Source organism: Pararge aegeria, chromosome 5 (genome assembly GCF_905163445.1).
Source record: "Pararge aegeria chromosome 5, ilParAegt1.1, whole genome shotgun sequence".
In the NCBI taxonomy this organism is placed as follows: Eukaryota; Metazoa; Arthropoda; class Insecta; order Lepidoptera; family Nymphalidae; genus Pararge; species Pararge aegeria.
Window position 1 is genome coordinate 7,025,968 of NC_053184.1, and position 12,644 is coordinate 7,038,611.

General features: G+C 33.5%; 1 protein-coding gene across 1 annotated transcript; it reads right to left on the reverse strand.

The window, feature by feature from the left end:
- Nucleotides 1-6,671: 6,671 nt before the first annotated feature.
- Nucleotides 6,672-11,787, reverse strand: LOC120624100 (transmembrane protein 184C). The gene is made up of 6 exons (XM_039890452.1): nucleotides 11,272-11,787; nucleotides 10,768-11,007; nucleotides 9,141-9,422; nucleotides 8,741-8,849; nucleotides 8,416-8,590; nucleotides 6,672-7,154 (listed from the first exon to the last, which is right to left on the reverse strand). Exons 1-6 carry the CDS (start codon nucleotides 11,532-11,534, stop codon nucleotides 6,892-6,894), a joined length of 1,332 nt encoding a protein of 443 aa, XP_039746386.1. The 5' UTR covers nucleotides 11,535-11,787; the 3' UTR covers nucleotides 6,672-6,891.
- Nucleotides 11,788-12,644: the final 857 nt, after the last annotated feature.

Here is a 12,644-nt window from a genome sequence, read left to right on the forward strand (position 1 = left end):
CCTGAATGGATACCTGCCTCATTTAATTTTTAGATTATTTCATGTTTTTTCTACTTTTAATTTTATAAGTAGTGTCACAACAATGAGTTTTTATAAGGTTTTGAAAGTATTTGAACCAGGTGGAAACAAATTGTATGAAAACATGAACCGAAAACCATGAGTTTCATCCAAACACACCTACATTATTACTATTTTAAAAATATTTTTTCAGAGAAGTTTTATTAAAATTCATCATCTATATATATATAATGAAAATGGTCTTCGTTTGAGGCTCAATCACGCCTAAACCACTGATCGTATCGACATGAAACTACCACCATTCGATGCGAAATTTTTCCTAGATGGTTTATGGCTATCTATTTTTTGAATTCCAACATTCCTTCATTTTTTTATTGCTGTTTTACTTTTATGAACATTTATCCCGCTAATAAAAACAAAAGATAAGCATTTTCTCTTGATTCTTTTGTTTTCATGGATTTCAACAGAGTGTATTAAACAGATTATGGTTTTTTACATTCAGCTAAGAATCTACTCACGGTAGTGGAGAACGGCTGGACCAATTGGGCTTTTTTTTATCTTCAGAATTGTCAGGAGAAAGTTTTGTATGTAAGAAAATTTTAAAAAAGCCCGATAAAAAGTTAAAAATTTCGATGATAATCGAAGAATTCCCATCTATATAGTCACTCACCACGAAATCTCGGGAACCATAAGACTTAGAAACGTGAAACTTGGTAGGAATATTACTTTTGCTATGTAGAGGTCAGCTATGAATAGATTTTAAGAAATTCATTCCCCAAAGGGGATTGCGGGGGCGTTAACAATGAACAATTCCCGTTTTTAAACTATAGCTCCTATAGACTTCAAATTTGGTAGGAATCTTCTGTAAGAGGTGTAGAAATAGGCTATGAACGAATTTTACGATAGCTCACCCCACAGGGGGTTGCGGGGGTGGGTATTAACAATTAATATTTTTAATTTTCCAGCTAAAGCTCCTACAAGCTCCAAATTTTGTAGGAATTTTCTATAAGTGATGTAAAAATGATTTATGAACAAATTTTACGATATCCCACCCCAAAGAAGATTGCGGGGGCGTTAACAATGAAAATTTTCAATTTCCAAGCGATAGCTCCTATAGACTCCAAATTTAGTGAGAGTGTTCTATATGTAATATAAAAATGATCTTCGAGCGGATTTTACAATGAATCACCACAATAAGGTTCGCGGGGGTGGGTGTTAACAATAAAAAATTTCAATTTCGAAATATAGCTTCTAAAAATTCTAAATATGGTAGGAATCTTTTATTATTCACATAAAGAACATCTCAAAATGGATTTCAATAAAGTCTACTTCCGACAGGAATTGCGGGGGTGGGTGTTAAAATCTAAAATTTTTATTTCTAACCTGTAACTTCTACAGACTCCAAATTTGGTGGGGATCTTCGTGTATGTAGGGATATTCGTGTATTTCCTTACAACAATCGTCTTTTTGGCAGCGGAGAAAAAGACATTGAGAGGTTTCAAAAACTTAACTTTACATGTAGCTATCCAATCAACGGACTAAGAATTTTACATTCATTTTACTTTTGCAGACTACATAACCGACGAATTCTTTTATTGCGGGATCGCGGAAATGTAACAGATTAAAATGAATGCATTTTCCAAGCACATGAGATGTGGAAAAGAAATTTAGTTACTTATTCCAATAGAATTCATAAAAAACATGCACAATTAATTTTCTATAAAAAATTGATGTCACGGAGAAAATTTTAGTTAACAGAAAATTCGGCGCACTTGAACCTAGACAGATTTCAACTTCACATAATATGAGACTTGCAATGACCTTAAACTTTCAATGCTCATTTCAAATTTTTTCTTCATGTCAATTATTATTAATTTTTGAAAGAAAGGCACGGAAATGTTATAATGATTGCACATTGAAAGTTACAATGAATATTAGTGAGAAAAATCACCTGGATGAAAGATACAGGCTAAATCGATGGAATTTGGAATTTGAGTAAGTCTAAACAATATCGATGCTTACAGTTCTATCCGCGGGGCCTATTTATGTTCATACAAAAATAAAAAAAAGGAGAATAATAAAAATATGAAAAAAATAAATAAAAATGAAACATAAAATGTAATTTATTTCCTTCTTCAATTCGCCCAGCGAAGCGGGCGGGAAACGGCTAGTTAATATATAATTATGTACAAATATATAGCGTTTATTAGTTGAACTTAACACAGAAAATAAAAACAAGTAAGAAAACAATAAATATCGTTCCCCTTAGGTTATATAGACACCTGCTGGCTCGTTGACCAAAAAAGTATCGGGTTATAAAAAAAACTACAGAGAAATTATAGAGAAATATCATATATTCAAGAAACTTAACAAATATTACAATAAGTATCAATATAATAAAATAAACGAATATCACAATTCTAGCATCAATACCTATATAGTGCAGACAACATTTTACTATATTTATACTAAGTACTTATTAAATTATATACATACACTTATAAATTATATAATACCACGGGCAAATCAAAGCTCGAACAGCCGTTATCATATTTTTCCAGGGGTTAGAATCTATAACTGTAATACAGTACCTTGACTGACTGAGAGACAAACATAAAAGGACAAAGACATCTTTAAAAAGGTGTGTATTAATATTTTCAAAAATCTAGAAATGTTTAGTCTTTAGCTTTGGTTATGGCCAAGTGCTACCTTACCGAAAAAGACGGGCTGCCAAGCGATTTACCGTTCCGGTACGCATGTCGCGCAGAGACCAATTAGGAGTATGGGTTTAATTTAATTGCCATACCTCTAACCGGCTATTCATTCCGCTACCTACTACCGCATCTTAGACTGCATCCTCACTACACACAGGGGAAGATTGAAGTCAAGAGCTAACTTTTAGTGAAATACGAAATTAAAATTGTAGCAGAAGTGTGGGTACGCTAATAGTTCAATTGGTGAGGCTTTGAGTTAACATTTCAGCCCCTCCACTGAGGTACGAAAAAAGTGTAACATAAAAAAAAAACTATTTTATCATAAGAACAGTGACAGACAATTTACACACATTATAAAACTATTACACATTAAACGAATATATATAATTAATACATATTCTGAATTTATTGTTTGTTAAACTTTGTGACTTGTACTTGGTTAATAGTGCATAATATATAATTTTCTTATAAAGCCATTATTGGTGATGTATTGGGGTGTGACAATATTAAATATTCTTACAGTTAGTAGGTATATAATATGTATATTAATTCATAGTTTAATCTATAAATTAGCATTTTGTAATACAGTTGCTATGCGAACAAAAATTAAAGCAATACTTTTACAACATTGAATATGTACCTATCTATCTTTACAAAAATATTTTACATCAATTTATTCATAATTGAATATGTATTTCTGACTTATGTTAGTTAAATAATCATAAATGTAATTAATGATGGAGTGTTACACAATCATGACGAAACGGGTGAAAAAAACACCCCATTTTTATAAAAATGCAATTCCTATGGAAAAGTTTTTATATTAGGCCAGCATACGCCTGCCAGACAATTCATGTTTTTACACGTAGATACTTGCTATCAGTTAAGCTAATGTCAACTTTTATTGCATATTTGGCTTTTCACTTTAAAAAGGAATTTACATTGGTTATGGTTTTTTTAAATTCCTTTTAATAGTATTTTTGAAAAATAAGGTTTTTCAATTAAGGGTTAGTTAAATAAACCTAACACACGGCAACGTGTCTTGTCTGGCGTTGGGTAATGTGTCTGCTTAAACGACCCACTGCGCAGCAAAATCGTCGACGCTCTTTCTACATGACATGACTTTTTGGGATCATCTTAGGACTATTAAAGTAAGATCTATGAATGCAATGTTATTGTACTTGGTAAACTAAATCATAGTTGCCATTTAATAATTTTAAATTATTAAAAAAAAATATATTTCATATTTTATTTGATTTTTAACGTAATAATTTGATTTTATATTTTTATTCCAATATTATGGTGGTTATTTTACATAATATGTAAATAAAAAAATATAAATATTATATTTTATTGGTGACAAACGTGTCACGTAAAAAACGTATTGGGTGAATTTTACAATTGCCTATTATTTGGAAATAAATAAAAAATATATAACACCTATGTTTAGTGTTTTATAAAAATCAATAAATTTCATTTCCCTATAAATATCCTTCGATTTGTTCGCTTGTAATTGTAAAAATTGTTAAGTGCGCTGGATGTTCATTTGTAAGTGTTCTATTTTATAATGACCTTCTCAAAATAATCCTCTTTAACTTTAGGTCACTCATAGTTTGATAATTTAATATAAATAGTAGAACTACTTACATTAATTCACTACCTTCTTCATACTTTCACTGTTTTTATTAAATGGAATTTCTATTTAACGCTATTTATGATAAAGATGGTGTAAAATAAATAACATACCATGTAGGTTTACACTTTGTACAATCTTTTTGAAAAATATGGAAATTTAGTGGGGTCACGCAAATTTACATTGTATTCAACAAATATTATTCTCTATGCCGCAAAAAATTTGATCAAAAACTCCTAGATATTTCTTAATATGATAAGAATTTTCTCTATAATTTATTATGGTAATATTTTAAGATTAAAAAGAATGCTTAAAAAATATAAGTTATATTTATATAATTTCAAATTTTTGCAATCAAAACCGCACTAACATAATGAAAAGCAATTCTTTGTACTACGTACTACAGAGAGTACTAGAGAGGTTTCAAGTTATCAGAATTATTGCAATCTAATTGAGCTAAGGGGGAAGACGGATATCGAAAAGAGATTCCACGTCTCAAATTAAAAATACTTATTTCGTAAACCAACCTGATGCTCAATCGAGTCGAGCATGTATCGGTAAAGAATACTGTAGATTAATTACTAGAATGAAATGAGAATGTTTGCTATCGTAACTCCATACCTATGTTGAAAAAGCAAATAGTTTATATAACATTGCCGCGTAACCTGAAACGCCGCACGGAATTCATTTTTACTGAATATGCATGTGATTCTAGCAGAGACAGTTAATCGCATCGGACTTGGCAAAGTCTAATAGCAATTATATATATTAAAGTCACTAAAAAGTAATCAAACTTCTAAGTCGAATTTCACAAGTTATTGTTGATTGTAGTTTTAAAGTTAGGGAAGGATTAAATATATATCATATGAATAAACGACTATCTCAGTCGTTCCGGATTTAATTATTAGATTCTTAGTACCCATTTTGCGAGTATTTACGCCTAATACGCAACAGTTATCGCAATTAAATTTTACCAGTTTTTATATTATTCATAAAATAATACCTGAAAAAAACTCCAATCGATCATATGAAACAGTTCATAAAAAACACACGCACGAAAAATTGAGAACCACTGCCTTGTTTAAAGGAAGTTGCGCATGCGCTCATCTTTCGGTTCCTTCGAGTGGTCGATTAACCTTAGTTAGTACTCACTACTAACGGTATACAGATCACAAATCACTTCAGCATAGCAAGCTTGGGCAGGAGATAGTTTCTCCATTAGCGCAAACTTCTCCATTTCCCTCTATTGCCGTGCTTTGGCAGGTGGACAAGTGAGTGGATATAATCGGGGGATAAAAATGTTGTCTCATGCCTATGCTTGCCGTGCAGTAGGTACAGAACGCGTGATCTAATTGGCCGGACAGAAATACGTCACAAATAAAGTTGAGCTGCATGGTACATGAGCGTCTTTCCAGAGACCCGGCTTCAACCTGATTCAAATCGTAAAGAGACCTGTGACGGTCTCACTGTTAGTTTAGGTTACCTAAGAGATTCGTGTATAATAGAATCGTTACCTACCAGTATCGAAATTTATCGCACTTATTCACATTCAATTGTAAAAATTGACATTTTCGCAGATGTATCCTCAACTGGCATTTTGCGTGACGCCAACTATACATGCTCCCCTTGTACAGTCCGTCCAATTAAGATCATGCGATCTGTACACTATATTATTATATAGATTATTTTATCTTACCTGTCGTAAAACATAAATAATCTGTCCCATACTCTACTGTTAAGTATGTTTTATTAAAAAAAAAAAAAACATGTACAACTAAGAAAGAGACATTCTTATGTATGTATCTTTTTAGTTATATCATCAACATTAACCAACATAAAATTTAGATTTTCCATTTTTTAATGTTTTGAAATAATGTTTAAATAATGAAAATGGAACTTAATTTTCTATACTCCGCGAAAAGCAGTAGAATCTGTATGGTATAATTTAATTAATAATTGTTAACAATTATTCATTGTAAAGACAACATTGACGGCCGATTGGCGCAGTGGGCAGCGACCCTGCTTTCTGAGTCCAAGGCCGTGGGTTCGATTCCCACAACTGGAAAATGTTTGTGTGATGAACATGATTGTTTTTCAGTGTCTGGGTATTTATCTGTATATTATAAGTATTTATATGTATTATATTCATAAAGATATTCAACAGCTATCTTAGTACCCATAACACAAGCTACGCTTACTTTGGGGCTAGATGGTGATGTGTGTATTGTCGTAGTATATTTATTTATTATTTATAACATCTCCTGAGGATGCTACGGTTTCAAGCAAACGTGCGTAGAGGATACATTGCCGAAGATCTGTTTTGGTGTGGAGTATAAAGATTTTAGAAATTATAAATTACAAATTAAAGATTCTCCTGCTTTTCGCGGAGTATGCTATACTCTAAGAGTGACAATTAAGCTTCATATTCCTAATATATCATGGAATTCCGCAAAGTAACGCCTGCTTCTATCCAAGAATGTTTAAATTTTAAGACAGGCCCTAAAAAAACATTCCGTAAGTATGAATTTACACTTCCGGATCATTCCTATCATCCGAGTGATCGAGCAAAGGCTCAGCTTCAGAGTTCATAGACGCTGAGGTCATGGTATTCTCCAGGGAGCCATATACAGAAGGTCGAACTTCCACGGAGGGCGGTTCCGTTGCTTCTATAGTGAGATTGGGAGCCGAGCTCGAAGGTACCGGCTCAGTCATAAGTCTGGTACTCTCGTCGTACCCCCTCGCCATGTGGTACATGGATTTACCTCGCAGTCTTCTGCTGAACGAGCTCCCTGTTTTAAACAAGTGAAGGAAATTTTTCAGAAAGAACGTTAGAAGTTTCCACTTTGACTCTCGGTCCCGCAGTGGCGTGCATAGAGGGTATGCACAGGGTATCCAGATAATATAAAATGAAGAAAATCCCCAGTACGTGTTATAAATACTTAATAGTAGGCTTTTTATAACTTACAAAGCCTATCCTTAAGTTTTTTACGACCGGTACTGGAGATTTTTTACATTTTATATCATCTGCATACCCTGTGCATACCCTCTATGCACGCCACTGCGGTCACGGAAGGGTTCCATTTCCGGCAGGGGGAAATTTAATATTTGTGAATTTAGTCTTGTCTGGTCTGGAGGCTTCGGCCATTGCTAGATACTGACAAGACGTGCCGCTCTTTCCGGTGCGATGTCGGAAAGCTGAATCCCTTTGCGTGGTGGAAACCGATATGGGATAAGGGTTTTATGAAATGGACTATCACTTTTTTTTAACGTTGAAGGAAAACATTATCAGGAAATCTACATGCCTAAGAGTTCTCCATAATTTTTTCCAAGGCGTTTGAATTCTACCGAATTGCACTAAAAGCGTGTTGGACTAAGCCTATCCCCTATCATCATTCTAATACGAGTGGAGACCCGGCAATTGGTTGATAACAATGATTGGAGGAAGGTATAGCTTTGAGATGATCACCATTACATCTCGATTTTCCCTACGTTTTCTACAACGTGTAACCGAATTACGAAATAATGTTGAAGGATGCATAGGTATATTTTATAAGGAAACCACCCTGTAAAACCTGTAAAAATATAACATCAAAAGAAGCATATTTATTTATCCATACGAACGAATTCAAATATTCTCCATTGAAGATAAAAGACCGACACGCGCATAGTACCTACGCTACGCGACGCGTACCTAATAAAGTGACAGGCGTCACGTTTAAATTTTGCTTGTGATGTTAGTAACTGATTTCTTTTATTAAAACTATGGCAGTGGTTTACTCAAAAACTATTAAGTTTTCGGTTTCACAGATAAGTCTCGGAGACATTACATCATGTACCTCTAAAGCCTGTGAAGTATTATTTTGGTTTTCATTTACACATTGTATATTAAACTTCTCCTAGGTTTTCAGCCAGACTTTCCCAATTAGGGGTTTGTCCTGCTTATACTAGATGCTATCTATAGATGAGGCTTCTTCAACTCTTTATATCTTAAGAACGGACCGCCTTGTAAAATAGAAACATGTGTTTTTTAATAATAATGTATATACATACCGACTACTCCAAGGTGCTCAGAAATGTCCCTTTTGACGTCAGAAACATCCCACATGGCCAGGAACGACCCGAGGCAGGAAGTCGAATCGTCGTGTGACGTCATGAACGGCCGATACGAGAAGCTGTAGTGGTGCGCGATCGCAGCCAGGAACATCTCTATACATATGAGAAAGTCCTGGAAAATAAAGAGAATTTACAGTTTGTGTGTGTGATAAACCGTTCCTTGCTGAGCAAACTCCATTTAGACAGGTATATTTCGCAGTTAATAGCTATTTTTAGTCTCATAGAGGAAGTTATGATTATGATGCATTATGTTAAATCTCACCTGAAGTTTGGAAGATATGATTTTTATCTTGTCCTTGTCAGTCTTGTCTATATCAAATATCGTTGATATTACTCCGCAGAATACCAAAATATTGATAATGACTCCTTGGCTGGAAACAAAACTTTTTTTTTAATAAGGAAAAGATGGAAAAATCAATGCGTATCCCAACAAACTAACTATAGATAATTATGTCCTGCTAGCCAATCAATACTCTAAAGTTATAAATATGAAATTTTTTAATAAGATTTGTATTTCTTTCAACTCCGTCGTGGTTCAATTTATTTATTTAAAAGTTTTCCCTATGAATAGCTTCAACTATTTTACACCCGACCTACAGCGTCGCATCACCCGCCCGCGCTGTTAATAAGGGCTTTACAAAATTAATCCAAAAGTTACTTACAAGAAAGAGAAGAAGACTACTGCTTTAATACATAAGAACTTTCCAATCGGTTTCATTGGTTTCAATTCCGTTTTATTGGCCTGGTAGAACAGAACCAGGCAGTACATGGCCACAAACTGCGAGAGATTGTTTATTGCTATCATGTATGGGAAAGCCACATTGGGGCTGAAGTCGCTCTCCCCATAAACCCCACAGAGGTCGCATACCATTGATATCACAGTGGTCAAAGGCCTTACTAGAGTGTACTGGAGAATACCGTGCTTACAGTTGTGAACAAACTCACTGTAAAAAAAAAACATTAGTTAATAAATTATAATATAATCTAATAATATAAGAATGGGAGAATGGTGCAGTTTTATGACGGCAGATCAGAATACAGTTATAACCACCTCTCCTCTTCCCGCAGGTGTCTTTCGAGGTGACTAAGGTAATACAACAGAGAACAGACAGGTACTCTGTTCTACTACTATCATCTAATGCAATCCCCTGTCTGCCCAGCATCTCGTCATTACAGGCGAACCCTCACCTTAAGAGAGCTCTTTATGCCCGTTTTCACTAACAACAAACAAGGCAATGCCTCAATAAGTAACACATAATGTAAGCATTATCCTCCATCATCCATTTACCAGTAGTTATCACGTTAGTTATAGTTGGTGAAACAATTTTTTTTTATTGATATTAGAAAAACAGCCATTAATCTCCTGTAGACTGTGATAGGCTACTGATGAATGAATGGTATAAGTCAACAGGGAGCTAAATATTTTGACATTCCATTGATAATGCCACTTCGTACATTACTCAGTTGGTGTATTACCTATCTAGGTCTTTCAAGCTGAAAAACTGATTTTGATAATTTTTTGTAAAAAGCATCATTCGTAACCGGGAAGCCTCGCACAAGATACTTTGAGCCCCGGGAAACAGATGATTCCTGTATAATTCAAAAACCCAGGACAACATTCGATGAAAATGAAAGCAAGAAATATAACTTACGTAATAAGTTTGTTGAAGGCTCTTCTTAGACCAGGGTGTGTTTCGAACCCTTGTAGCTTTAGGTTTAAGTTGGAGAACAAAGTTATCACGATCCCCTTACAATTATGTAAACATATATGTATGAACGCTTCATATGTGCCTGTGATAGGCCTACATGAATAAAGAAATTTTGAATTGAATTGAATAAAACAATTTTAATCAATTTGAAATGGATTAAAAGAGCAGTGGATGAATTTATTATCATAAAACTACAACAAAACTTCCAAAGCACCCACCAGCATATTCTTATTTTTGACACATATTGCATAATAATAAAGCAAATTTGCAAAAAATTTTCTGGAAAAGAATGCTTAGGTGATAAGAACAACTTGGTTAACATCTAGATTACATTTTTCATTGCACTTATGTGTTTCATTGCTTGTATAAAATGTGGGTGTGCAATAAACTATTCAAACAAACAAACAAACAATGTTCATTGAAGCTCCTAATTAGTGCTAACTGTGATAAAGCACTAACTATGAGGAACAATAATTTTCATTATCCTAAAATAAACTGCTTGTCATGATGAATGTGTGAATAAGGAAAATAGTTAAATTTTGGAATAACAAATACCAATATCAAGTTTTGACTAACTTACCGTCCCATTTCCCACGGTGCCATACAGCATAGAGGAAATAAATGGTTTACTTGGGGCTTAGTCTCTAACACAGCTTCCAAGTCTTGGTCCTCATTGAGGTAGTTGAGCAGGTACTTCATGAAGTTATAAATGACATAAGCCTCATAACACTCCCGCAGAGAATCCATGTAAATTGATTGCTCAGGAAATTCTAAACCTATCCATGCATTAAGGGCATAAATAGGGACCATCCATAATATCCTGAATTATAAAATATTTTATTACTTTCAGATGTAGGTATTTATATTAAGGTTAAACTTTAAAGTGCATGTAAATTTTGGGTCTTTGAAACATGTAAGTTATTATCTAATATTTGGGGGCTTTCCCATGTACAAAAACAACCCTTTTATTTTTCATGTACCTGTCAGCTATTTAAAAACTGTATTGCTGTAATTAATTTACAAAAAGTATGTAACAAAGAGGAATAAGTAAGCTTATCAACAAAATATAAAATAATGAACTTACCTAATAATGTGTTTTTGAAGTGATGGCTTTGTGTAATGTACGATATGTTGAGTGATCTGCCATATAGATATCGGCACCGCCAAAAGAACAAACCCACCAGCAATAAGGGTGCCTTGGTCAGACTTTGTGAAGCCATTTTGAAGCGAATGAATTATTACCAGTGGCACTAATACTATCACGAGTATAACATAACTGGTAATAAATAAAGGTCGAATCCAAAGCCTCCACTGGCTAAAAAACGATGTGACCGCCCTTGAACACATTGTATTCACCCAAAAACCGCTTGTTTTCCTTGGTCATCTATCTAATTCTAACAGTTGTTTCCATGACAAGGGATTTGTAGAAGGTTTCAAGCACTGAGAATTCGGACTAATAGTGATTTATCTGCAATGGTAACTCTTACATAGATAAAATATGTATGCTAATGTTCTAAAAGTCCTTAAAAATATATGACGCCGTTAATAACTAGTTAGTGAAATTGTTTATGAAATATGAATTAATTTAATTCTAGGAATCGAAAACACTTGTCAAATTCTTTGTGACATAGTTGTCAAATTTTGACATTGACACTGAACATATGATGCTACAATTTATTTTTATTTATTTAGTTTTATGGCTCTGGATTCTAATTAGTAAAAGCTACTTTTGCTTTTGAGGTTATAAAGTGTGTACATACTCTATGGTATCGTGTGGTGGTAGCACGCTTTGTTTCCAACAACCAGACAAACTATCTATAGAACTTACATTTTTTATTAACTGGCGTTACTGGTCTAGTATTTCAGTAATTTTCAAAAATAATAGGATATAATAAATCATTGAAATAAATAATCCAATGCAGACAAAAAATTGATTAAACTGACTTTCCTAGTCTTTAGTCCAGTATTTTTGAGCCTTTTTATAATCTGTCTGAACACAGACCAAACAAAAAACTTCGAATGTTTTATGAATGTTTGAGGATGTACAAAAGTAAAAAAAAATGGATATGTCCAATAATCGATTAATATGATGTCGATGTAACCAAAACCACATCCTAATTCTTTCCCTACATATAAATATTATCGGAGATCTAAAATAAGTTTTACTGAACTATAATTACCTACAGGCTCGAAATCTGATTTGGTGATTAAATTATGTGTATGTGTAAATTTCGATATGTAATTTCTCTGTCTCGTTACTTTTATTTATGTTGTGCATCATTGTGCATCTCAGTTACTGACCTACTGTGCATTCATTTATCTTACTGTCGATACTCGCTCAGTAGACAGTAAAGAAATTAGATTATAATGTTGCTAGGTGAAAAAATATAAGAAAAAAACTTTTTATTTATTCGATATCCGAATAATCCGAATCGAATCACCCGTAGTAGATAAATG

What these genes read in the sequence shown, in the direction of transcription:
- LOC120624100 (XM_039890452.1), bottom strand. Translation starts at nt 11,534, where the DNA reads ATGTGTTCAAGGGCGGTCACATCGTTTTTTAGCCAGTGGAGGCTTTGG. An exon ending in GTAGTCTTCTTCTCTTTCTT is followed by an intron (nt 8,850 to 9,140) that starts GTAAGTAACTTT and finishes TTTTGTTTCCAG; the next exon opens with CCAAGGAGTCATTATCAATA. An exon ending in TGAGCACCTTGGAGTAGTCG is followed by an intron (nt 7,155 to 8,415) that starts GTATGTATATAC and finishes TGTTTAAAACAG; the next exon opens with GGAGCTCGTTCAGCAGAAGA.